The sequence below is a fragment of the Anarrhichthys ocellatus genome, unplaced genomic scaffold (assembly GCF_004355925.1).
Source record: "Anarrhichthys ocellatus isolate YVR2014 unplaced genomic scaffold, GSC_Weel_1.0 scaffold13, whole genome shotgun sequence".
Lineage (NCBI taxonomy): Eukaryota > Metazoa > Chordata > Actinopteri > Perciformes > Anarhichadidae > Anarrhichthys > Anarrhichthys ocellatus.
The window spans coordinates 5,532,526-5,558,531 of record NW_022280043.1 but is presented as its reverse complement, the minus strand read 5'-3'; the positions used below and the strand labels follow the sequence as shown (position 1 = coordinate 5,558,531).

The 26,006-nt window shown below is 42.0% G+C and overlaps 2 protein-coding genes and 3 non-coding genes across 5 annotated transcripts; all 5 read right to left on the bottom strand.

The window, feature by feature from the left end:
- Positions 1-1,464: 1,464 nt before the first annotated feature.
- On the bottom strand, positions 1,465-19,836 carry ncapd2 (non-SMC condensin I complex, subunit D2). Its single transcript, XM_031852670.1, has 32 exons — positions 19,649-19,836; positions 19,070-19,189; positions 18,912-18,987; positions 18,770-18,828; positions 18,502-18,677; positions 17,853-17,998; positions 17,465-17,592; positions 17,178-17,301; positions 16,901-17,048; positions 15,552-15,749; positions 15,331-15,465; positions 15,147-15,234; positions 14,062-14,245; positions 13,813-13,931; positions 12,777-12,977; positions 12,495-12,669; positions 11,660-11,744; positions 11,349-11,485; positions 9,734-9,866; positions 8,926-9,001; positions 8,624-8,830; positions 8,373-8,533; positions 7,582-7,693; positions 7,273-7,396; positions 6,817-6,972; positions 4,553-4,730; positions 4,373-4,467; positions 4,101-4,181; positions 2,921-3,104; positions 2,673-2,841; positions 2,454-2,585; positions 1,465-1,770 (listed from the first exon to the last, which is right to left on the bottom strand). The coding sequence occupies exons 2-32, from the start codon at positions 19,185-19,187 to the stop codon at positions 1,688-1,690; spliced, it is 4,188 nt and encodes a 1,395-aa protein (XP_031708530.1). The 5' UTR covers positions 19,188-19,189; positions 19,649-19,836; the 3' UTR covers positions 1,465-1,687.
- Positions 14,808-15,095, bottom strand: LOC116386977 (small nucleolar RNA U85). Its single transcript, XR_004212994.1, has one exon. It is a non-coding gene; the product is annotated as a small nucleolar RNA U85 (small nucleolar RNA).
- On the bottom strand, positions 15,961-16,274 carry LOC116386978 (small nucleolar RNA U85). Its single transcript, XR_004212995.1, has one exon. It is a non-coding gene; the product is annotated as a small nucleolar RNA U85 (small nucleolar RNA).
- Positions 18,097-18,426, bottom strand: LOC116386974 (small nucleolar RNA U85). The gene has a single exon (XR_004212991.1). It is a non-coding gene; the product is annotated as a small nucleolar RNA U85 (small nucleolar RNA).
- Positions 19,837-19,917: 81 nt separating the features above from the next.
- On the bottom strand, positions 19,918-25,815 carry ing4 (inhibitor of growth family, member 4). The gene is made up of 8 exons (XM_031852858.1): positions 25,733-25,815; positions 25,197-25,268; positions 24,584-24,750; positions 24,362-24,476; positions 24,137-24,248; positions 23,875-24,019; positions 20,773-20,834; positions 19,918-20,650 (listed from the first exon to the last, which is right to left on the bottom strand). Exons 1-8 carry the CDS (start codon positions 25,767-25,769, stop codon positions 20,611-20,613), a joined length of 750 nt encoding a protein of 249 aa, XP_031708718.1. The 5' UTR covers positions 25,770-25,815; the 3' UTR covers positions 19,918-20,610.
- Between the last annotated feature and the right edge of the window lie 191 nt (positions 25,816-26,006).

The following is a 26,006-nucleotide window of genomic DNA, read 5'->3' as shown; positions in this document are numbered from 1 at the left end:
CTGAATGTTGGGGCATCAGCTGGGATGCTGCAGAGGTTTTGTAGAGCAAGAGACCCCCCCCCCCCCCATCTTCCTCCTCCTCCTCCTCCTCCTCATCTCTTTAGAGTGATGTCATAGCCTTGGAGAGAGTGATTGTCATTGCCAAGGTGACTGTGTACTCTGTACGCCGAACTGTGCTGCACAAAGTGAGGTCAGAGGGCAACAGCCAGCTAATGCCTCAATGAGATATGAACTAGGAAGGATTCACGTGTTTTACGTCAGCACATGATCTCAATTATACATTTCCTGTGTTGTATTGATGTTCTACATGCACATCAGCCTCTCTCACCCCTTTGTCTCCGGGAGTCTTTCCCAGCATGCCTCTCTCTGTTGTGTAAGTTACAGTCCGTCAGTGCCATCTGCTCCCTGTACCCCCTGCCACCAAATTACAACACTAGGAGCTGCACAATCCAACACATCGCCCTCAAAGTTCAGCAGCCTCTGATTATTTCAAGTAAATAAATCCCCAGCAGTCACAAATGAACGTCAGATACTGGACACTGCAATCAGGGACGATTCCGTCTTTATTTAAAGCAGCTTCTTGGAGGCAAATGTTTGATGTTTTCACACCTGCACCAACAAGTTTCAGCTTTGCAAAGCATAAAATAAAGTTATAAACAGGGCAAATTTACTTTAAAATTTCACTACGCTTAGCTCCCACTGAATACATTTAACTCAAATTTGTCCTCAGATAAAACCTAAGTGCTGCTGCTATCACACTGTTAGCGAGTGTCTTTATATAACGTATCAATCACACATACAGAAATGCACCCCTCTCATCTTTTCGGAGAGGACAACGTGTGGGAGAGGGAGTAGGCGAAAAGGAGAGATTAGCAATGAGGGGAGGGAGGAGGGTTAAACTACCGTGCATGTGAAGAGAGGAGCGCTGTAAGAGGAAAAGTAGGCAACGGAGAGTAGGAGGAGGATGGGAGGGAGGAAAGCACCAGCAGAGAGCGGAGGGAGACCTTCAAAAGAGATTGATTACGAGAACAGAGGCGGCCAACGAGGCAACAGCAAATGTGTCACACAGAATAAGAGGGGAGGGGGGGGGGAGACACGATTGTAAATAAACATGCAGCTACACTCATTGGTGAGGGGAGCTAAATTGTTTCTCGTCTGCTAAAGACTGAAATCAGATATGAAGGATCATGCTGTAAGAAAAAGGAAAGAAATTCGAGGAAAATGAAGTGGAGCAGCATGTGGGGTAGCAACACTGTCCGGGCAAGCTGTGACAACCCATTAAACACCGCTGTCCAAACACATGATACAAGCAGACATTCAATGCCGCTTGTAATGATGGCGTAAATTTACTTGACATAACCCAGCGGACACCCAAACCCTTCACACGTTTCTTTGTGTCAGCCTCTGGAGGTTTGTTCAGCGCGCATAGGCCGCAGCTCACAATGAGACAGACAACCGCTTGAGTTCTTATCAAAACCAGGTTTATTAAAACATGTCTTGATTCTATGCGATTAGATAAGTCATCGCACTACTTTAGATTGGTGCCAAGTACCAATGTCTTAAAACAAAATGTACAAAAAGATTTAAAAAAGACAAAATGCAATAAAAACAGTTAAAAATGCAAAACATCATTTCAGATAAAAGATTAAAAGAGACAGAAATGAGACAAAACAAAGAAGAACACAGATCAGTTTCTGAGGCGAGCTCGTCGAGATGTGCGGGCGATGGGCGTCGTCACTTTAGGGGTCTCACTCTCCGCCATTACAGCATCTGATGAAGATTAGAAATCGATAAAGCAAAAGCAGTCATGGAAAACATCTTTGTTCAGGAATAGTTTGAGCATTTTAACAGAAAGTATTTCAATGAATCCTACCATCAATGAATACGTTCAATGTTATCAGGAGAATACACAAAGAAAATCTTCCCCCGATATAAACACTATTCAAAGTCATGTACTCGCCACTTTATCTCAATCTTAATGTGATTCGTAGATCGATTTAATCCTTTAAAGTTGTTTTCTATCAAAGCCATTAAAGAAATCCCCAGATCTTGGATTAGTGCTGCAGCAATGCACAGCTCCCTTTTAAAAACAGCCGTCCTAAATCCTCTTAGACACCTCGTGTGGTTCAGAGCTCAGTGTGCCAAAGACTCTGAACTTTGTTGTATTGATCTAAAGTAGATCACCGACGGCGGCCAAAATACTCAAGTCCATTCTACGCATAAGACCAACAGCAGAAACGACTCGTCGATTGGGAGAGAAAATGTGCGGCTATTTTGATAATCAATTGAGAGTGTGTTGCTCTCTCCATCTTGTGTGATTGTAACTGAATATCTTTGAGTTTGGACGGATGGTCAGACAAAATAAATGAGAATTGAATAGGCAGAAGAATCCGTAAAAGCTATTTTCACTATAAATGATTCCACTTATGGATTAATGAAGTGGCTGCACTCACCCTCTTCCTCCTCCTCCTCCTCCTCATCACTGCTGAAGGTGATCATGGGTTTCTTGGACTTGCGAGATTTCTGAGGCGTCACAAAACTGTCATCGCCGCGGCCAGAAACTGATGGCGTTGCTTGACCTGTAACTAAAATCAGAACATGTTTTATTGTCAGAGATTTTCTTTCTATTTGCACACAACAGGAACCCTGAATTAAAGTCTACGACCACCAACCTCTCTTCGTCCTCGCCCGGCCTCTGGAGGGCAGAGGCGTACGCGTGACCATCTTCTCAGAGGATCCTCCTCCTTTTGGGTTCTCCTCGTCCATCTCAGGACTCTCCACATTCTCCAGCCCCCGCGTGTGAACCGCCGTCAGACGCTTCTCAAACTCATCTACCTGGGCCTGGGGACACAAAGTGGCCATCAGTAAACACAAAGATTGCATCAAAATAAATTAAAAAGAATCTCCTTGTATGCAGCACCTTGAACTGGACTTTGGCTCCACGGCGGAGCTTGGCGGTGATGGAGAGCAGAGGCTGGTAGACTCCAGGCTCCGTTAACTTGTCGCTGTAACACTCCCAGCATTCCTGCAGCCTCTTAAAACCGCGCTCACACATGGACAGCAGAGACAGAGACATGGCCAAGTCGCGCCACTGACGCTCCGTCCTGAGGGGGAAGCAGAACGAGAGTCCGAGGAATTAGAGACGAAACCTGATTACGAACTATGTGAAATGCATAAAAATTCTAGCTCCTCAATATAAGAACTCATTATTCATGAATGTGGCTTTGCCCTGACATTTGGACCAAATCTTATTTTCCGGGAACCTCTTGTATCTAAATTAATTTTGCCATTATGTAATAGAAAATGTCCTTCCTTAGAGTATGGGTGAAGCATGAGTCAGAGGCAGACTGAAGACTGGCCCGACTAATGGGTCCGTATACAATCCCAAACTATACAGGAAGAATGAGTGAATATAATGTCAGAGTGGAGGTGAACGGCTCTGTGAAGGAAAGATACATTTATTGGTAAAGCACAGTTAGGGCAAATCAAAGGGATTTCTGCTTTTGCACAAAAGGAATAAAACAAAGTCCAACATAAGATTTTTTTTAAACTACAGCGCAAGATATGAATAAAATCAATTCATGTAAGATTCCAAATACTCTAAATTGATTCACAACTTCCACAAAACTTCTTTTTTCACAAAAGAACCTAGATATCGGTCGTAACGGCCAGTAATCCTACACAACAAAGGATTCATTAAAATGCTGACCTGATGTATAATAAAAACGGTTTGATAAAAGTCTTCATTGCAAACTTAAAGTATTTTGTGAAGGGCTGAAGACTGAAATGTAAGAATTATTTGATTGCCACTAGTTATCAAAATCAGGAAGATAGGGTGTGTTGGTGGGCACAACTGTACAAGGCAGTCGGTCCATGCCCAGTGAGAGAAAGAGGAATTAGAAGTGGGGCAATGACCCTCTGTCATCTCTGAGCATGTCGTGCTTTAACGGTTGATCCCTCGTCTCACACTGAAAAACACTCATTACTCACGCAGCCACCTCTGCATTTTACACAAATGAAATACTTCAAGGCAGAATCAGAAGTGAGGGAAACAAAGGAAATAAATAAATAGCAGGTGAGAGGTGTGGAGATGTACTCACTTGGCAGTCCTAAAGCGCTGACACAGTTTCTCTACGAGAGACTCGGTCTGCCTTTCCTTGGTGATGTAGGAGAACAGCTGTCTGAAAACACACAGGCACACAAATACAGCATCTAAATAAAAACAGCCCCAAATAGCAAAGCTGTCAACTTTCCCCTCACAAGTCACCATTTCTTTCCCGGGCCTGCCGAGTGCTGCTCAGAACGGTGAAATCCTCAGTGGACGAATGCAGCAAAGGGGACGAGACGGACACTGAAAGAACATGAAACTCACTTCATGATGGTGTTGAAGTCCTCAGAGGTCATGCCTCTCTCTGGGTCAGACAGGCGGCTGATGATATCTGGGAGCAGGTTGTAGATGGCATTGTCCTGATGGGCAACACCAAGAGTTAAAAACCTTCCTAATTATTGAGGCACTATCAAAAGTTATGGATGTGTGTGTGTGGGCGCATACCTTGGAGGCCAGCTCGTTGAAGAAGTTCAGGGCCAGGCTGGTGATGTGAGCTTCTGGGTCAATTAGCAGCACGGCCACTTCGCTGACTTGGCCTTTCACCTTCAGCACATCTTTAAGCACCAACTGAGTCAGAACTGTCACAGCCGTCTGCCTCACTGAAGGAACCTCGTCACTGAGCCTAGAGGAGATGAGGACGTGAGGACGTGAAATCACTGGACAATTCATTTTCTACAGCTTCGGTCCCGATGATGGTGCGAGACCTATTTTCCTCAATCAGCTGCTTACTACGACCGATAGCGTCAGTGTGTATGGGGGCTTTAAGGCATCAAAGACGTTACACATTATCACTCCAAAACACACATTTTAACTTGTATGGTTTAGAAGAAATATACATCAACGGATACATCCTCTGGGAAACATGAATGTCTGGACAGAATTTCCCAATCCATCCGGAGGATGTTGAAATATTTAACTGGTTCAGTGACATTTTGTGGCAAGAAAGGGAAATTCAGGGGACCATCAAAGTCAGTGTGTTTCAGCCTCTGGGCACCATGAATATCTAACTATTCAATCATTGAGATATTTCAGTCTGGACCAACAGTATACAGCACTGTGGGTGGAGACAAAACATAAATAAATAAATAAATCTTGCCACCTGCGTATTTGTTGTTTCCCAGTCAATTACGCTTTCTGAGTTATGAGGCAGAACGCTACCGTCACAGCCTCGGCTGAATACAATGGGATTGGACATGCCGTCGCAGGGCAATCTGATCGCTTTCTGAGCTCAATTTAGATTCACTCTCACCCAAAACCACAGAACAAAGAAACTCATTAACTGTTTCTCATTCATGACGGAGAGCAGGACTCCTGGCAGAGGATCAGACACGTGAACATGGAAATTCCACAAGCCAATGGAAGGAGCTTGCAATTGCGACGAAGCAGGGTAATTAATTCTTAATACGCTTATCGGGAGGCTCCAGGGGAGCAGCTCAGAAAACAGTGGAGGTGCCGTGTGTGGGAGACAATTAGGGAACGCCATGTAACGCTTATCAGGTAAAAAACAAGGAGGGCAATGAGGCCTTATAAATGAACAGTGTTTTACACATTCAAAACAAGTCGGCGTGAGCATTATCAACCATTATAATTAAGACTGCACTTCATCAAACTGAGAAACTGCAGCTTTTAAGTTAGCTATAAGGAAACAAGATAGAGAGCAGTAAGTGTTTGTAACATGAAAGTGTACCTACAGGCTAAAACCCTGTAGAACCTTTGACTTCACCCGAAATTATTCCCTTCTGCTCACCCAGCCGCTCTGTAATTACAACACACTCGTCATTGGTTCTAGTAACAATCTGCAACACACTAGTAATTAAGTTGTTCGTTGTCTAAAAGTACCCTCGCCTGAGGCGGTCAGAGGCTCTTCCCCAGTTCACGTGTGGGGGTGGGTTCAGGATACAAAACGTATCATCTGGTGTTTGTGAACACGGATCATCGCAAAAGTTTGTTTCTCCCATTAAAAGAAAAAAAAAAAAAAAGTTGTGATGGGAAGAGTAAACTTTTCCCATCATGTGGCTCAGTGGAGCACAGTGACAGCAGCGGCTGAGAGGAACAACACACCGAGACGTGGTGGTGGGATCCGGATGAAGTGTACAAGGTGAGGGGGTTGGGTGTTGGCTGAGATGAAACGGCACTCACAGTCTTACAGTACACCCACTCAGCTGAGCCATCAGGCGTAGCCTATCCTTGTGTTGGGTGAACAAAAACAAGCAGCGAACCTAGGGATATTGTGATGATGTCCATCTAATTGGAAAAGAGTCGATTAGTGTGGTGGGGATGATGATGAGCTGCTCCTGTGACAAATTCATTTTATATCACTAAGCTCATTTAAAAAGGTCAACTGAAGGTCAAATGAAACAGCCACTCAGTGACATAGGTTACCAAATTAAGCTAATCAATAAACTTATCAATGATGTGAATAATAGCCGAGTCAACGTTAGCTGTGCTAAGTTTGGAGATAACTTTTAGTTACTGTAGGAGATACACTATCTATAGTCCATATGTACTACAACATCATAATGCCGAAACCTACATCATGGTAAATGTTTTTAGAAGGGTTTGGGGGGAAAATAGCATTTTGACACTAAAAAAACATGATTTACTTCATCAAAATGTGAACGTTTGGATTTCAACACCACTGGGAAGCTACAGAATGATAGAACCCTAATAGACCACCCATCCTGTAATTGAACTCGTCATTATGTTACCTGGCATAGAGATTCTGAGTCCAGGGCTCCAGAATGTTTGGAAAGCGGACGGTGAGATCTCCCAGGGCTATCATGCCATTGGCCCTGACCACAGGGAGAGCGGAGCGCTCCAGCACGGTAAACATGAGACGGATGTTTTCTTCACACACCGACGGGCTAATAGAAGAGGAAGAAATCACGGCATTAAAGGTTACTTCAACAATTCAGGTCCGTTTGTTTAGAGGAAAGGTTCTGAAGAAAGTCACATATTTAGGGTTGCAACCTACTAATATTTTCATCACTCTTAAGAGTTTATTAAGTGATTCATTGTTTGCTCTACAACAGTGATACATTTCCCAAAGTTGACATGCAAACAACAGTTCTACAATAAATCCTACTTTCACAACGGTTATAATGTTCATGTGAACTGAACTGTCCCGCCTTGTACAGAGCAGCGAACAGGCAATATGTTTTCACCTTATCATCATGTACTGAGAGAGTGCCAGACAGGCAGCAGTGGTGAGCTGTGGGTGGGAGTAGCGTCCTGGGGAGCTGCAGACTCTCACCAGCAGGGGAAGGAACGCAGACAGCAGGTTCTCCTCTAGACAGACAAGATGTTTAATATATGAAAAATTTATGTTAACAACCACGAAAACATTTGGAACAACCAAGTGTTTTATTATGAATATACAATTGAATTGCAATTCCATAGCTCCATATGCTGTCAATTCTAGTTCTTAGAGAGAACATTGCCATGTGTGCATCTCCAGCTGAGGTCTTTCTCACCAGCGAGTAATTCAGTCTCGCAGATCTTTCTGATGAGTTCAGCCTCCGTATCTTCAGCAGAGGCACCCATCAACCCCAGCTCCTCCTCCATAGTGCTCTCATTGGCTGCTTGCTGTTGGAAAAACAGAAGAGAGCTTTAAAATAACAAAAATGTCTCAAGCTAATTAAGATTTTGTGTTCCCTGATGAGATGAACAATTATGAGCTATCACTCTGTCACAAGAATGAATCTAGTCAAGCCATCCTGCTGACACTCAGTCATTTTCACCACTGAGGGGGCTGTTTCAGCTCCCATGTAATATTAAAGTATCTGCAAAGTACTTTTTAAAACTCCAGTATGAACTGAAATAAAGCTGAAACATATGCTAATTTCTTGATTAAAAGATACATGGCTTTTGTCTATAAAATGCCATAAAATTCTCCAGAACCCATGGCAAAATATTAGTTGTTTTTGTCGAGGAAAAAGCCTAAAATCACAGATTCAGTCAATCACAGAAAACAGAGAAAAGCAACAAATCCTCACATTGGAGGGGGCCAGGAACCATCAGATTAATTAACGGTTAATCGATTATCAAAATAGTTGTCAATTAACTAATCAACTAATAATTTTAATTGATCAAATTCACCTTTACATTGAGCCACACAAAACTACCTAAAATCTATTAGTGAACAATCAGGTCATCTCCCATTCAGCCAATATACTACTTCCATTCAAGGGCATTGTACTAGATTGTTTTATACTCCTGTGTGTAAGTGTACTATGTACTGTATATTACTATACAGCCTCATTACCTTAGCTTTGCTGGAGGGAACCTTCTCCTTCTCCTGCCTCTCCTCCGTCTCTCCTCTCCTCCTCCGCAGCTCAGTGCTGACACTGCGCTCGAGGTGAGACACCTGCCAAAAAGCCACGCAGCCACACAGAGCCAACAGCTGGGCCAGACACACGCAGTTCACTGCAGGAGAGAGAGACGCACGTGGACACATGTGGTTAAGAGCATTGCTGGACACTTTACACTGAGTCAATGTGGACCAATGAGACTCGCCTTGTTCACTGGACTCTTGAGATCCATCTTGCATTTGGCTGGCGTCCTTATTGACGTCGCCACCTTCTGCAATCTGATCTAGTAAGAGGCGAGTGCTGCGCTGGAGCAGCCGGGAGCACAGCTGGTCAGGGGACTCGGCCAGGAAGTAGAGGAGACGGACAGCTTGCTCCATGAAGCTCTGCCAGTAAGGGTCTTCCATCACCACACCTGGAGCAGTCGGGTCAGAGGGAGAGACCAGCGTGAAGTGGGGAAGGCTAAGACGAACAAATCCCTCAACAAAGGGCACATTTGTCTGCGTTTACCTTCAGCGATGGCCTGTGTGAGGCAGGTGAAGAGCTGATGGTCCTGTGGCAGTCTGAATGGAGCACCTTTTGATTGCTGGTGGAGATAATGCAGCAGATGTTAACATCGTGTTGAAGCCCTTTTACATGTTCACGTTCACATTCAAAGCTTTGATTGAATTTGAATATATTTTAAGTAAGAAAGAAATATGAATCCAATTCATCAGATTGAATACGGTTTTACTAAACCAACTTTTAATAAATATAACTCATCGGTGTCGTCAACACACATTGCAGCGCTTGCTGTCTGTGTGCTGTAAAGATGATATGTCGGCGTGACATTTAACACAACGGTGTTGCCGTCTATTGTGTGTGTACGCGTGTAGTCCTGCCTGGCTGGCGGACCCCTTCACACAGATTTCAGCTGATTCTACAAATATTTTAATAGCCTACAAATAATATTAGTGTAGTTAATCTTTATCTGCAACTGTGCAGAAAAAACTGGTTCAAACAGAATGAATAGACGTGCAAAAAATAAAAGCTGTGCAGAATTTGAATGCCAACATTATGAGCGAAGCTTCAAACTACTTTGGTGCAGCCCTACGTCAGTTTTTATTCCTCAAAGTTATGGTTGGAAGCAATTTTAATGAATTTTAGGAAACGTCATGAAGCTGGTAAAAATAATGTTGAGTATGTTTTTAAGGCTTAATGTTATGGTTTAAATCTCTACTTGTAGAAGATTTTTGACTCAATCAACACGCTCAGGAGAACGTGGCCCTCTGGTCATTAGGACCTGCTTAGAGGCAGATCATGACTCCTGTCTCCTTACCCTGACGTGGTCCGTGATGCTGCAGATGGTTAGAACGGCGTCTCTGGCCAGAAGAAAGTCTTCAGTCACTTTTTCTCCCAGAGCCACGGAACAAAGAGTGTCCAGATTACTGAGGACCACCTCCCTCTCTGCCCTGTTGGATTCGCATAAATACAAAAAAATACATTTTTATATTTCCCAATGATCATATGATTATGCAAAGTGAGGTAATAACTTCTCTGCCCTACATCACCCCAGCCGCTGTGTGCTGGCCTTGCCAGTGCTAGGCTGCTGCCCAGATAATGCATGTAGGAGGATGGGTTAGGAGAAGCACATAAGATTTAATAGGTTACGAACGCTGCCGGCTGGATGAAGAGAGGCAGCAGTGTGGGTGGACTGCAGATAGTCTCTTAACTCGCTCTTCCCTGCAGCTGTGGCAGTCTTTGAGGTAGATTGAGGGGGAACATTAAAAAAAAAAAAAAAAAGATATATATTTTCAGTGAAATGCACTGGCAAGGAGCCTAGTTATATGGTCGTGACTTAGATTACAATGAAGAGCCGAGGCTGAGCGTGTATTCTGACTAATGAGGGGATTTGCTGAATGTCGAGTAGCTGAAGCACCAACATGTAAAAGGAAGCGCCTCTACAGAGAGGAATACTGCAGATTTTACATAGTTTAGACAACTGAACTTTAACACAAAACTACAACAATGAAACAACATAAAACCAATTCCTGTCCATTCTAATAAAATGCACAAGGTTCAGAGCGCAAACATATTGAACTTTTTCAGATCTAGATACAAAGTTCTGCTGTGTTTGTACACGGGTTCAATAGAGTAACACTGTCACTTTAAGAAGTAATCTATTTTCACACCCACAGCGTTCAGAACGAGTTATAATGGGAATATCATTACAGTTTCCAGTGAGCCACATGTAGTCATGAGAAAAGGACTGCTCGGTGTTGCAGAAACATCACGACTCATCGTACACCTCACGAAGCTCCAGATAGATCTGTTCTCACCAGTCAACACGCCTCATCCACAGTAAACAAGGCACGAGTATCTACAGCTAATGCAACCACTAAAGTCATAATAACAGTTGTTTATGTTGCATTAATGGACTAAAAAAACAAAACAAAAAAAACAAAAAAACAAAAACAAAACCTGCATTTCGTTGCGCAACCCTGTGTAGCAGAATTACCGTATTCTACAACTTGGCATATCTGTTTTGATTGGCATGCCCACCTACTCTCCTGCACTGCATAATATGTGCATAATGAGGTCAGATCACAACATTGACAATGAGAAAATGAATAAACAAGAGCTGCAATGGGATTGATCAGTTACAGTTGATAGTGATCCAAATACCAGGCTGAGTGATTCAGCAGTACACTACAGGTGACTGGATTTTACATTTCCTTGGATTAAACACAGAAAAATGGATGCTCTGTGACCGATTATACAACTACTGCTTAAGTTACTGAACAGTCACAGTAGGAGGGGCCGAGTTACTTTGGCCTGCACCATTAAAGTCGAGTTAAAACCTCTCATTTAGTGAACTTCTAGGACCCCTTTCTCTCTCATGTCATTAAAACATTGGTTTCTTAGGAGCGTACTGAAAGTGGTCCCCGTCTTACCGTGCAGCCATACCCAGCAGTAACACTGCAGCTCGCCTTTGTAAGCCGGAAGTTTCTCGTTTGCCGGTAAACCTCTCCCACAAGACCTGCACCACAGTAGACTGGAGATGGCTTCCACTGCCAAAGAACTCCTGCACCTGAAGAAAACACCAGAAACATGTCACCATTCTGCATACGTTTTATACAAAATACAGAAAACACAAAGTAAATGAAAGTTACACTGAACATTTTATGGCTGGTTCCTTTGAATATTCTACATAGTTGTGTACTGTAGAAATGATCCATACCAGTGTAATAAAAGTGTTACTCACTATTTCCTCAAGACACTGGATTGTTCCCAGAGATGCATCCACCATCAGTTCAGAGAGACTGTCAACCAGAGTGTGGGCTTTCAGCCTAATGGAGACGAGAGAGCTACTTTAAGAAGAGAACGCAACACAAAGATTCTGCTTGCAGCACAATAATATTACCTGTCATTTAGAGTATGTACACATAATGCAACATACTAAAGAGTCATGTAATTTCATGGCATGTTTTAACTATAGTAACTACTGTTAAGCCAGGCACCTAAACCAACTTAATCAGAATCCCAACTGTCCAATTTGTAGAGCTGTACAGAATGTCATTTTTTAACATTCAAAGATTCTATTAAGGTTTTTGAATAAAGCTTTGAATGTCTATTGTCACATTTTAAGTCATCACCTTAAAAAAGAAATTATATAAATGTAATTAATGGAGCGGTTAGATTGCTGCCAGATCGCCCTGTTAATGTGGGTGCGTGCCTCCCTTTGTGCGCAGCAAGCGGAGGAGCAAATTGTTTTTTTGACTGCAGTGAAAATGTTTTTGAAAGGCTAAAGGACAACATCTGGATTGAAGCAATTTCAATAAAGCTCATCTGTTGGACTTTACAACACCCTGGGGTTTTTGGAAAGGTTTGGATCACAACAGACGTAAACAATCCTATGCTAGGTTTGAACAGACATGCAAAAAAAGTAAAAGCTGCACAGCATTCAACGTTATGAATGGATCTTTTGACAGCCCTACAAATGTATATCAAAATCAATGTTGTATCAGCTGAAATCACATTAAATAGTCAATGTTAGGGCCTTTCATATCGTCATACATGTGCGAGGTAGTTTTACACACCGGATGGTGTCTCCCTGAGGGTTTAGGTAGAGGCGCCGGTAGGCTTGAACGACGGCATCTTTAATGGCAGCGTCGGTTGACCAGACCAGAGGCAACATCTTCCTCACCCCAATGACAGAGTTGGCAATGCTGAACTCACACACGGTCACACAAAACTGCACAGCCTCCAGGACCACTGAAACCAAACACTGCTTTTGTCAAACATGAAAACATGTCTTTGATAAATGATATTGAAACACACACAGTTGAGTGGGTTTGCACTCTGATGAGTACTGCCTCTACCTGAAGTGGTTTTCCAGTAGAGCATGGCGTTAATGACAGAGATTGCTCTCTCCACCTGTAAGGCGAAGGTTTCCGTGTCTTTCAGGTACTGCACCAACATCTCTTGTTTCTTCAGCTCCCCATCCTCCTCCTCCTTCTCGGCCTCTTTCTGGGGGGTTGGTGGTAAGTTCTGGCTGAGCTCAGAGGCGTCCTCATCAGAGCCTGAGGAAAACACCAGGTGTTGAATAATGTAAAGTACGGTAAAAAGCAACCACACAGGAATTCAAATAAACCATTTTTACATTGCTGCTCGATCACTCAACACTTCCTGCAGCTGCAGTAATCAGGTTAAATCTTTTCTCCGGGAGGCTTTTAGTGTGTATGAGGCAGCGACACAAGTCCTACATTAAAAGCACACTAAGGAATAAGCCATTAAATTTTGATCGCCTTCGCACACTAGTCTAATTTTTGCCTTCTGCCAGTATTACAGGGCCAGAGTACATACAATGTATTAAACATATATAAAGTAAAGACTTGTTGTTGTCTGGGCTTTGTCCCCATGATGTGATCAGCTGGGGTGAATTTAGACTTTGAGAAAACCCTGCAAATGATGATTAAGGCCGACAGACAGCAAACATTTAGGATGTAACTTGTAATTGTGTTTTTTGCTCTCCCTGTCTGAACTGCTAGAAGACAAAAGCCTTCAAACAAAGGCTAAAATTTCAAAAGGCAGCTCAAACATTTTATGTTCGTCAACTGAGTGTACTCATTTCTTTCATGTAATGACAGTGACATTTTGTAATTACACGCATTTACCTGGCAGTGTTTTATGCTCTAAAATATATCCTCTACTCACATTCACATTTAAAAAGACAAATATTATAGACCAGCCCGTTTTAATGATTTGAAAGTAAGCAATAATGTGAAATAAATTTCCTCCAATCGAGAGGAAATGCAATGAACTGAATATTAAATGTGATCAATCATGCTTCCATTAGGACTCGCATCAGAGCTCTTATGATAGAAACGCATCAGGTGAACTGAGTGCAGGCTTTACCTTTGAATATCAGAGCCAGTGTGTCCATTAAAGTCTCAGGGGTGAGAGTGGACAGAGAAGCAAACATTTCAGATTCAGGGAAGCAGCCGTGGGCTCTGACACAAAGACGCACAGCATTCCTGAAGAGAGGGAAGACAAAAGAAACGTCACGTATATTGTTGGCTCGTTGACAGTGTGGGAGAAAGAACTCCTTGAGGTAGTGACTCTTGGTCAACTTTTACCAGGGCCAACACCGGTGATTAGCATCACCTGTATTTGTTGACGCGGAGGAACTGAGCAACCTTCACTGCAGTCGCTCGGTCATCCTCCGCCTCCTTGTCTTCCTCCACATCCTCCTCCTCCGCTTCACTTGTTGGCTCCAGCTCTGCCCTGACAGTGACGAGCAGCTCAGGCTCCATGGCGGCCCACAGCTCGGATGCTTTAATTATCGCCACTGCCGGAAGGGAGAGGAAAAGGAAGATTCAAATTCAATAACGATGACTCAGGTTAGAGCTACAAAGAAAATGAGGAGGAACAACTGACACAAAAAGGTTACAAATTAAATCAATTAGCAGCAGGAGGACAGAATGGTAAGAGAACTGCTCTTTGGATAAAAATTTAGATTCAATGGTGGGCTCTAGAGAGTCAGCATTTGATCATATTTTGTTATTGTGCCACATTATTCTTATGCTAGATACACAGTTGTGAGATAATAAAAGTTAAGGGCTGTACAGAATAGCTTTATTCATAACGTCAACATTCAAATTCTAAATGTTGCATGACTTTTCTTGTCATTCTGTTTAAACACAATATTTCTGCACAGTTGCGGATAATTAGGCTACACCATCAGTATCATACCATTTGTAATTGAAAGGTGGCTGCTTAGGGTGGTTTCTGACTCCAAACATTTCATTAACTTCAGAAGCAAACTGACAAAGTTAAATGAAAAAAAAAAGGTGTGAAAATGTAAACATTCAAATCAAATTAGGGTTTTAAACAAATGAGTTTCTGAACTTGACCCTCAGATTACCAAAGAAGCAACTCACAGCTGACTGAACATTGAAGAGAGCTGGGTGAGCTCCTCGCCTCTCACACATGTACACACACTGTCTGCTTCATACCCGTGATTACTCCTCTGTAACTTTAAAAAGGACTAATTAGGGTTGAGCCAAGTCACTGTAGGCAGGCCCTTACAGCAGAGCAGGAACGCTCCTCTGCTCTGCCAAGATTACCTGCCAATAGAGGCAAGAAGAACCCAGCTCTCACTCAGTAAGCTCGTATTCGCCTTGGTCTCATCACAGGGCGACATGTCACTGAGCATAAAGACAAATAAACTTCTCTGGGTTCAACCTTACCGGGTGCTTTCCCCTCCAGTTTCTCTTTCATCTCTCTCAGTTTAGTCGTCTCTTTCTCCAGCGGTTTCTTCAGATCGGCACTGCTAAGCTGAAGAAGAGACGAGAACATATTTCAGTGAGATTGTGAAATCTGAAAAAGAAGAAGCTTTTCTGGGTTATCATTAATTGTGTTGCTTCTAGTGACCTTGCAGCTATAGGGGTTGTGTGCGATGAATGCTGCCAACAGCTGGATAGCACTCTTCACCGCATTTATAGATTTGTCCATCAGTCGCCCCACAGCCAGCTCCATCACCTCACTGTACTTACACAGGGGCAGTGCCTAAACACACAAAGATTGTGATCATTACCAAGTGGAGCATTTAACGACATGCATTTACAGATACTCAGTAAGAGAATGAAACATACTTTGCTGTTGACTATGCGTGCGTAGACCTGCAACACACGTGCCCTGACATGGGAATGCGTGTCGTGCAGATGTTCCTGCAGCGTGTCAAAGAAGCGGTCGCGGTCGGCTTTACCGGACTCGTCGAGCCCGTCACCACACAGGACCCGCACAAGGATCTCCCCCAGCACCTCACACACAGCGACGCGCATTGTGTGGCTCTGGAAAAACAGTAGGAAACAGGGAATAAGTCTGCTTCTAATCGTGTGTCAGTAACATAATTATATTCATCATTGACTCTTTAGTGAGAATTTCTGTATCTTGGTGTTTCGTGGCAAATCTTGCAAGAATGATGCATTAAAACTACCTGAGTGAATTAAATTGACTCGAGTATATAAACATTACTTTGTCTCGAGTTGAGTTTCTGAACTCTGCCCTCAGATTACCAAAGAAGCAACTCATTGCTACCTGAACAGCAAAGAGAGCTGGGTGAACTCCTTGCCTTTTACACATGCACGCGCGCACACAGACACACACACAACAAACACACTGTCGGCTTCATCCCAGCAATTACTCCGCTGTGACTTTAGAGGAATAATTTGGGTTGAGCCAAGTCACTGTAGGCAGGCCCTTACAGCAGAGCAGGAATGCTCCTCTGCACTGCCAAGATTACCTGCCAATAAAAAGCAAGAAGAACCCAGCTCTCCTTCAGTAAGCTCGTATTCGCCTTGGTCTCATCACTGGGCAACATGTCAACTGAACAGGAGGAAAAATAAACATAAGCTATGTGTGGAAGGGACTCTGAAGAATCACAGAGTTTGTGCTTTTTCTTCTGGTTTCTTGTGCCAATATGGCAACACTCACCAAGTCCTCAATGAGGGGTGATGCATTGTGCCACTATAAAAGCAAACATTGCACCCGAGCAACAGAACTCAATGACCAAATAAAACGGCAGAAATTCACATTATTTTCCTTTCGAGAGTCACATCATAGTGATCTCAAATATGGAGACTATCTTAAATGTAATTGGATGCCGTCATGTGTGAAAATATTACTACAAGTGGTCTGTCACTCTGAAGCCAGTGTAGCACATTACTGTTGACATCAGGCTAACATTACTGTACAAGCTAATCACAACAAAGGATAATTAAATTTAATTACAGCTCAGTCACCCTCAGACTGGCAAACTACACAAACCTTTACACAGAAAGTCTTGAAGGGCACAAAGAGCAGTGTTTGTAGGGAACGGGATGTCCCAACATCATTATTATTATATATACGTTCATGTCATATAATTGTCACAGCAAACTCCTATTAATACTCCTGTAATGATTCAATGTTAGCAGGATGAACATGTTCAGGTATTCAGTACCTCTCCTTCCAGGTGTGTGATGAGCACACTAATGTTGGGGATCATTAATTCAGGCACCAGGGCGCCGAGTTCTGCAATGAAGGAAGAAAAAGCTTTGACCCCCGACGCCTCTCTAGCCAGCTCCTCACTTGACCTCTGGCCAATCTCCCTGAAGGAATGGGGTAAAAGAAAGGTATGAATTTCCAAACATGATTATTTGCAACCAAAGATTAGATCAGATTAACAACAAGGATTATTTGTTGTAAACTCAATATGCACAGAAATTATGCGTACTGACCTTATAACTTCTCCTATGATCGCTCTGACTCCATACTCTGTGCTCCACACAGACACGGCCTGAGCAAACACGGACGACAACTGATCAAAGTGTTGCAGCAACTGGATCACCTTTACACTTGCACCTGTAAGAGTTAAGACAGGGTATAAACTAACATCTAAATGTATGCTGAATAGCAATAGATATTGTAATGATTTATTATACATATTTATGAAACTGAACGGGTTGACATGCTCCCTCAGTTATAACCATCGCTCACAATTTCAGCATTTGACTGCGAGACTAACCCAGAAGGTGGTTGTACTTCTTGATTAGCACTCCCAGTAGATGGATTATACAATCTCTGGTGGGTTTGCACTTGACATGGCTGATGGTTGGGTTCTCAAGTAGTTTATAGCAACAGCAGGTCACACAACTAAGAGAAGAAAGGGACAAAACAAAGAATACAAAAGTTTGTTCATGTTGACATTAAATTAAGCAACTGAACACGACCATCTAAACTTTCAGGTTGGGTACGACAGTGTCAAGAAAAGGTAATTTTCATATACGCTCCAATGTTATCAGTGCCAGGTAAAGATTCTAAGAAGAAAGTAGTAAATGACACCAACTAACTGAATAAAGACAGCCAAGTCTGACACTGTACTCTTGCCCAGAGCTCCCTAATCAGCTGGGTACCTGATGAACTCTTCCTCTACCAGGGAGAGGCTCCAGAGGGAACAGATGTCCAGCTGGAGGAGCTGGACGAGGGCCTGCAGAACCTTCTCCCTCTCGCTGTCCCATTGTAGCAGTCCTTCTCCGCCGCCTTTGCCCTTTTTACCACCCTGTGTAAGACAGACAAAACCTGTTGAGCCCAACAGATACTCAACTCAAAAGCTACACAAACAATAACATTGACCATTGAAGTTAACGGTCATTATATGCCCTCAGGTTACCAAAGAATGTAGTTCATTATTGCCAAACCAACTATAGATTATAGCTTCTTGCCAGCTGATACATATACATTCATACAGCAACACACACACACAAACAAACATCCGCACATTGTCTGACATCTCCTACCTGACCCGTCCCATTGCTCTTGGGGGGGGCAGAGGTCATCGAAGATGACAAGTTAACTGTGGTTGGGCCCTTACAGTAGTGCAATAAAACTCCACCACATCACCAAGATTACCCATCTAACAGCAGGCTAGAAGCAACAATCTCTTGGTCTGACCGGATCATCAAACTTGCCGTGATATCATCATGCGGGCATTTAAAATTGTTTAACATAGCAAAAATTACCAGTCATAGACAATGGCGAAGTGTATTTATATTATACCCATACCTTCCCGGGTGCCGTGACAATATTCTGTCTGCAGGAGTCACTCTCAAAGGTCTCTGTGAGTTTGCAGAGCAGGTAGACACTCATTTTAACTGCATTAAGATTCTCTTTGCGCTCTGTAGCTGGGAAGGAGGTGGACACGAGAAGCGCTGGCAGGGAAGCAGCCAAGCCACTAACCACTGAGGGAAAAAAAACAGACAAAATGTTATCACTTCATATCACAGTTGTATTGTTTATTGAAACGCAGAAACATGGAAAAAAAAGCTCCAACCTTGTATTAGTAACTCCAAAGTATCCTCTTTCACACCCAGATCCACTGAGCGGCATTGCCTTAAAATAGAAAACAGCAGTTTTGTACCCATACCATTCTTAACAACAATAACCATAGCCGGCTATATATTATCACTGCTTACTGTAGCACGCTGTAGCCTGTGTCAAAGTGTTCCAATATACACATGGGCCCCTGGCTTCTCAATGCAGCCTTAAATTCTGTGTGGAAGAGAGAGACAGAAACTGGTCACAAACAACAGCCCCATTGAGAACATCTCCACAACGTGAACCAGCTACTTACTACTGAGATGGGGTGGCAGCTGTTTTGGAGACACCACATCCTGAACGACGTACTGGTTAATCCCCCCACTCTTCACCAGGTCGCCCACGCACACGGGCACAAAAAAGTCCCACGACATCCCTGAGTCAAGAACAAACAAAGAAACATTACATTAGATTTTTAGCATTGTAGTTCCAATGTATCATTGACCTGTAGCGTTAACTACATAAGTTAGCTAGTTAGCCAAGTAACGTTAGCATTTTCGATCACCATAACAACAACTCAATATTTCAGTTACCTCTTACCGTGAAGCTACATTTCACGACTTAATTCTAACCTGCCAGCTAATATTATTCAATATGACTGATTTAGAACAAGTGACATCGTATTTCTATCATGCAAACATTACTGGTTTGTTGTGAATCAAGCTAGACAGACAAACAACTAACTTAGCGCTACTGCTAGCAAAGATAGCATGCTAGCTAGCTGCTAACTGCGTATCATCACTTGTTGGCTGTAACTTTATTTTTTAACTGAAAGGAATGCAGCTACACTTAGCTAACAACTCTGTTTTTAATAAGTTACAAAGATAACGCTCACCTGAGAAGGCTGCAGTCCCGCTATCCACGATGACGATCCTCTGAAGACTAACGTGTGGTCTGCTCTCTCCGCCGCTCACGAGCTGTTTGAATCCGCAACTTTTCAAACTTTATTTGGATATCGCGCCAAAGCGGTGAAGTTCTGACGTCACACGTTGCCAGCGCGTTTTTACGCAGCACCGCCACCTACAGGATGACTATGGCCACTACAACACGATGGAGGCAGACTATTGGATATAAATCACAGAAAAAGGACCACAAAGGCACGTGTTTTTTTGAGGTAGTAGCTGTATTCAAATGATTGACAACACAATCACCCCCTCTCCATTGTACCAATGTTTCAGCTACAGAAATGACAATACTTTTCACAAAATGTCTTACTTTCTATACAGCACTCAATCAAATGTTAAAATGAAATGGTTCAACTCACTACCCACAGGTAACTAATACTGTCGGGATGCAGCATTTGTCCCTGTGTTCTTTTGCCCTCTCCTTATACTTAAAACATAAAACTAGTGTTTCAAGGCTAAGCACAAGAAACTAACTATACAACAAAGCAAAAAAAGTATCCATGGCCTAACTGTTTTTTAGAGAAAATGTTGTAGTACATATGAATATAGTATTAAGTATTGTGACAACTTGGAACTGTTAAACCACTGGGGGCAGTTGTAGTGTTTATTATTCACTCGTGAAACAAAATGTAAAAAAATAAATCACAATAAGAGCACCAAAAGTAACTGGAAATAAAACATGTTAACTGTTTAAAAAAACAAATTTTAAATACATTTGTAACCACTTGGCTCTTTAACACACACCGCATCAGACCAAGGCAAATTACATAAATCAAAAGAAAAAGCACCAAATGTTAAGGAAGATGAGAAAAAAAATGTCTAGTAACTAATGAAGAAATATTCTTCTCATTTTCCATCTGATCTGTGTCCGTGATTTTATTTCCAGGTGTTTTTATTTTCTCTTTCTGTCTTGAGAGCATCGTGGACAATACCTGCATAGAAAGAAGAAAATGCCGAGCAAAAAAATAATTTAGTTGACTTGAATGAGTAACAATTCACACTTTTTACGGATGCATTGAAAACAGGACGGTACATTACGGCCCGGGTTTCTTACCATTTGCCTCTTGGTTTGGTTGTCAGGCCCACGCATGCAAAATGGAACCACTCGATGGAGCACTGGAGTAAAGACAAAAATTATATTCTTCTGTTAAGTATTCCTGCAAATGGAGCACTTAGTCGAGACAAGACGATTCAAAACACAAGATCAAAAGCAGAATCCATCTTTTCAAAAAGAGACATCTCGTACAGTGTGTGTAGTTAGTCATCTGTGACCTTCTCTACAGAGCAAGACTCCGAAGCATCTTTGTGGTTCACATCTAGGAATATATATACACACACACACACACACACATATATATATATATATACACATACACACACACACACACACACATATATATATATATACATATATACACATATATACAGGTGCTGGTCATATAATTAGAATATCATCAAAAAGTTGATTTATTTCACTAATTCCATTCAAAAAGTGAAACTTGTCTATTATATTCATTCATTACACACAGACTGATATATTTCAAATGTTTATTTCTTTTAATTTTGATGATTATAACTGACAATTAAGGAAAATCCCAAATTCAGTATCTCAGAAAATTAGAATATTACTTAAGACCAATACAAAGAAAGGATTTTTAGAAATCTTGGCCAACTGAAAAGTATGAACATGAAAAGTATGAGCATGTACAGCACTCAATACTTAGTTGGGGCTCCTTTTGCCTGAATTACTGCAGCAATGCGGCGTGGCATGGAGTCGATCAGTCTGTGGCACTGCTCAGGTGTTATGAGAGCCCAGGTTGCTCTGATAGTGGCCTTCAGCTCTTCTGCATTGTTGGGTCTGGCATTTCGCATCATGCTCTTCACAATACCCCATAGATTTTCTATGGGGTTAAGGTCAGGCGAGTTTGCTGGCCAATTAAGAACAGGGATACCATGGTCCTTAAACCAGGTACTGGTTGCTTTGGCACTGTGTTCAGGTGCCAAGTCCTGTTGGAAAATGAAATCTGCATCTCCATAAAGTTGGTCAGCAGCAGGAAGCGCTCTAAAACTTCCTGGTATACGGCTGCGTTGACCTTGGAGCTCAGAAAACACAGTGGACCAACACCAGCAGATTACATGGCACCCCAAACCATCACTGACTGTGGAAACTTTACACTGGACCTCAAGCAACGTGGATTGTGTGTCTCTCCTCCCTTCCTCCAGACTCTGGGACCCTGATTTCCAAAGGAAATGCAAAATTTACTTTCATCAGAGAACATAACTTTGGACCACTCAGCAGCAGTCCAGTCCTTTTTGTCTTTAGCCCAGGCGAGACGCTTCTGACGCTGTCTGTTGTTCAAGAGTGGCTTGACACAAGGAATGCGACAGCTGAAACCCATGTCTTGCATACGTCTGTGCGTAGTGGTTCTTGAAGCACTGACTCCAGCTGCAGTCCACTCTTTCTGAATCTCCCCCACATTTTTGAATCGGTTTTGTTTCACAATCCTCTCCAGGGTACGGTTATCCCTATTGCTTGTACACTTTTTTCCACCACATCTTTTCCTTCGCCTCTCTATTAATGTGCTTGGACACAGAGCTCTGTGAACAGCCAGCCTCTTTTGCAATGACCTTTTGTGTCTTGCCCTCCTTGTGCAAGGTGTCAATGGTCGTCTTTTGGACAACTGTCAAGTGAGCAGTCTTCCCCATGATTGTGTAGCCTACAGAACTAGACTGAGAGACCATTTAAAGGCCTTTGCAGGTGTTTTGAGTTAATTAGCTGATTAGAGTGTGGCACCAGGTCTCTTCAATATTGAACCTTTTCACAATATTCTAATTTTCTGAGATACTGAATTTGGGATTTTCCTTAGTTGTCAGTTATAATCATCAAAATTAAAAGAAATAAACATTAGAAATATATCAGTCTGTGTGTAATGAATGAATATAATAGACAAGTTCCACTTTTTGAATGGAATTAGTGAAATAAATCAACTTTTTGATGATATTCTAATTATATGACCAGCACCTGTATATATATATATATATATATACATACATATGGGGAATGATGTACTTGTACTTTATGTACAATAACAAATTACTTTTTTTTTGCAATATTCTTATTTAATCTTCTGAATTTCAGGCCTGTACTATAAAAGTGCTTTGTTGTTGACCTTTGCGATATTTGAATGGTATTTAATATTAATGTTATTTAAATAAAAAGAAACATTAATCTTTGTTGTTTGGAAAGGTCACTCGAATTACACGTCTTCTGAACGGAATAAATACATCGTCTGTGTAATCAGATGTAATGTTTGTTGAAAAAAAAGGTATTTGAGCACATATTTATACAAAAATTGCATGTTTCCTTTTCTTGTAACATGTCATTATTTTGAAGAATACAGGCAATGCAACTCATCAGCAATAGAGAAAGCGGATATAGAATCCACGAGGTACAAAACAACAGAAAACCATGATGTGTTAAGATAGTCAACCATTAACTGTCTCTAATTCTTGTCTTTTGACAAATGTTTGTATTTATTTAACACTTTCTTTGTAGGTATTTTTGTCTGTTCTGGAACCACGTTATGAGCTCTTTTCTGTCCTCTTTTGTTGCCTGTTTGATTCTGTTTATTTTCTTTATACCTTCGGGTTCAGTCCAGAACATCACACACAACCAAAATATACACGAACACGTTCCACTTTGTTCGCCTCCACCTCTTCTGTAAGTGCAACTGATGCAATGCATTATTTAGCCACACAATTAAAGTAAAGAGCAATGTCAGCGTTCTTTGTGTAATGTTTATCCTACATGCTTTTAAATATTTCAACCTAATCCTTCACAATATTAAGTCCCACCCAGGGATGCATCGATCTGAACTTTTTCAGTCCAGATACTGATATTGATACCTGGCCGTTCGGGTATCGGCCGATACCGAGTACCAATCCGATACCAGTGTGTAATTAATTAGCTGCATTCATCATCCACCATTGTGTGGAAGAGACTGGGGTCACTTTCATGTGTAAGGCAACATCAGGACTGATGTCAGTATCGCTGCTTCTCTAGACCCAAAGTCTTGTTTAATGCAGAAAGATTTGGGGAAATTACAATCTCAAAAGGTACTTTATGTGACCCCTGAGACTGAAAAACCAAACTCACATCAGTGTTGTCACAGCCGATCATCTCGCCGTAGGAGACCTGATGACACAGACAGTAGGTGGGTTCGTTGGGGTCCACGGGCATGTCCAGCACATCAGATGGATGCACATTCCCAAAGTTGGTGGCAGGGCTGTTGAATTCTCCTCTGATGGTGGGAGGAAAGTATTGAAAGTGAGAAAGGGAATACGATCATAAAACTAAAATTACAAAAATAAAGTAAACACATGGTCATCACAAGCTGGAAATGAGCCACCCAACGTACGGTTGAAGGAGTTTGACTTTCTTCTGTGCAGTCTTAGGACTGCTATCTTCATCTGAGCTCTTCACTTTAGACCTTGTTTTAGCGGTCTTCTTTTCCTTCTGTCTGGTTTCAACTGGAATTACAAAAAAACACTTCATTATTCCATGAAATTTGGTTTTGGTTACCCTGACAGTCCTCTGTGCAAAAACATAGAGGAGATATCAAGCCCATATAGTGGACACACACCTTTCTTCCCTTTGCTGGAGGTGGAATCATAGTCCGTGCTCTCGATCTGCTTTTCCTTCAGGTCGGCCTCAAACCGAGCCAGGTCGGTGTCAAGACGTCTGATGTGTTTGTCGACCTGCAGAGAATAGAATTTCAGCAGACTGATTGTGGCATGGTGGGTCTATCTCTATCTCATATTACCTACAGATGTATGGATATTATGTCTATATCTAGGAAACTAACCATCTCATAGGTCTGCATGGCCAGTTGCACTTTATCATCTCCAAACTCCTTGCATTTACTGTAAGACTGCTGAATCTGCCTCAGTATGGACAGCTTTTGTTCAGAGGAAAGAGTCCGTGCATTGGCTGTGTACTCTTTAGCCAGAGAGTCTATCTGTCCCTTTAGATCTGGAAGAGAGAGAAGGAAAACTAAGTAAAACATCTAAAACAACATTGCAACCGTTAAGTCAAAATTACCAATGGGATAAAACAAATATTTAAATTAAAATTAAAAAGAAAAATCAAATATACAAATAATAATTGCATTGACAATTTACTTAAATCTTAAGTGTCTGTTTTATTGTTTAGCATGCATAAACAGCTTATGTTGAGCAGTACATGAAGTAGCAAGGTTACTGGCTAGATTATATTCCTATAATTATCTTTGGACCCTGCAGTCTCCCCTTAGGATCCTTTTGGGGACCCCGACCCATAGGTTGGGAACCACGGCACAGCTCACATTGTTCAATCATTAGACATTGAGGCGGCGTAGTGTGCTGTAACAGGTCTCTTTAACATTACAGCTGACATTCAGAGTTATAATCCACAGTTATTAGACAGGTCATTGTTCTCACCTTCTGTGCGCTGATCTAGATCTCTCATCAAATTGAAGTTTCTCTGCAACTCGAAGGGCAAGTTTTCGATGCCTAGTGTCGTGAAGAAGGAGACAACAAACTGTTAAATCAGTGCGATCAACATGAAACTATAACATTGATGCAAGCAGGATAGCTAGCGTAATCATGTGTTAATCAATGCGCCGGCTACCATTAACGTTACCGCTTGAACTAACATTGAAACATATTACAGAAACATTTATTTGCTTGTTTAATTAATTCAAATATAAAGGTCAGCACGGCAGGGGGCTCGTTACAGTACGTTGTGTTGTGTAATCTCAAACTGCATCCCTTTTAGCTATGGTGAGAAGCGTTAACGGCTACCCCAGCAAATAGACCGAGCCTAAACCCGCTGACCGTTATGAAACGTTTATATCGGTTGATTCCGCACGAGGATTGTGCAGGAGCTGCATCGCACAACCAAAGACAAACTATAAAGCGAGCTAAGTAGGATGAAATGTTTTTTTCAGCATTAAAACGCATAATAAACAGCTTACTGTCCAAATAATGCTCCAAATACATCCCCGCCGCCATCTTAGAAAATGTAAACAACACAGCTTCCGGTCCGAAATGGACCGATCTGATTGGCTGCTTCCACAGACTGCCGATATAAATTTGTCAAAGAAAAACTATATAAATTGAATAAATACTAGCTTACATATGGCAAGACTCTTTAGCATATTTAAGATGGACAGGATTCAAGATATTTACAGTCTATTTATGACCCAGTCAAAACTTTAATTTCAAGAATATCCTGACTTCTATTGAGAA

Excerpts from the sequence above, each read along its gene's own strand:
- ncapd2 (XM_031852670.1), bottom strand. The coding sequence starts at position 19,187 with ATGTCGTGGGACTTTTTTGTGCCCGTGTGCGTGGGCGACCTGGTGAAG. Across the intron at positions 15,235-15,330 it reads ACAACCCCTATAGCTGCAAG|CTTAGCAGTGCCGATCTGAA; the intron begins GTCACTAGAAGC and ends TCTCTTCTTCAG. Across the intron at positions 9,867-11,348 it reads CTGCTGGGTATGGCTGCACG|GGCAGAGAGGGAGGTGGTCC; the intron begins GTAAGACGGGGA and ends CGAATCCAACAG.
- ing4 (XM_031852858.1), bottom strand. The coding sequence starts at position 25,769 with ATGGCGGCGGGGATGTATTTGGAGCATTATTTGGACA. Across the intron at positions 24,249-24,361 it reads CTCCAGCAAAGGGAAGAAAG|TTGAAACCAGACAGAAGGAA; the intron begins GTGTGTGTCCAC and ends TTGTAATTCCAG. Across the intron at positions 20,651-20,772 it reads ACCAAACCAAGAGGCAAATG|GTATTGTCCACGATGCTCTC; the intron begins GTAAGAAACCCG and ends CTTTCTATGCAG.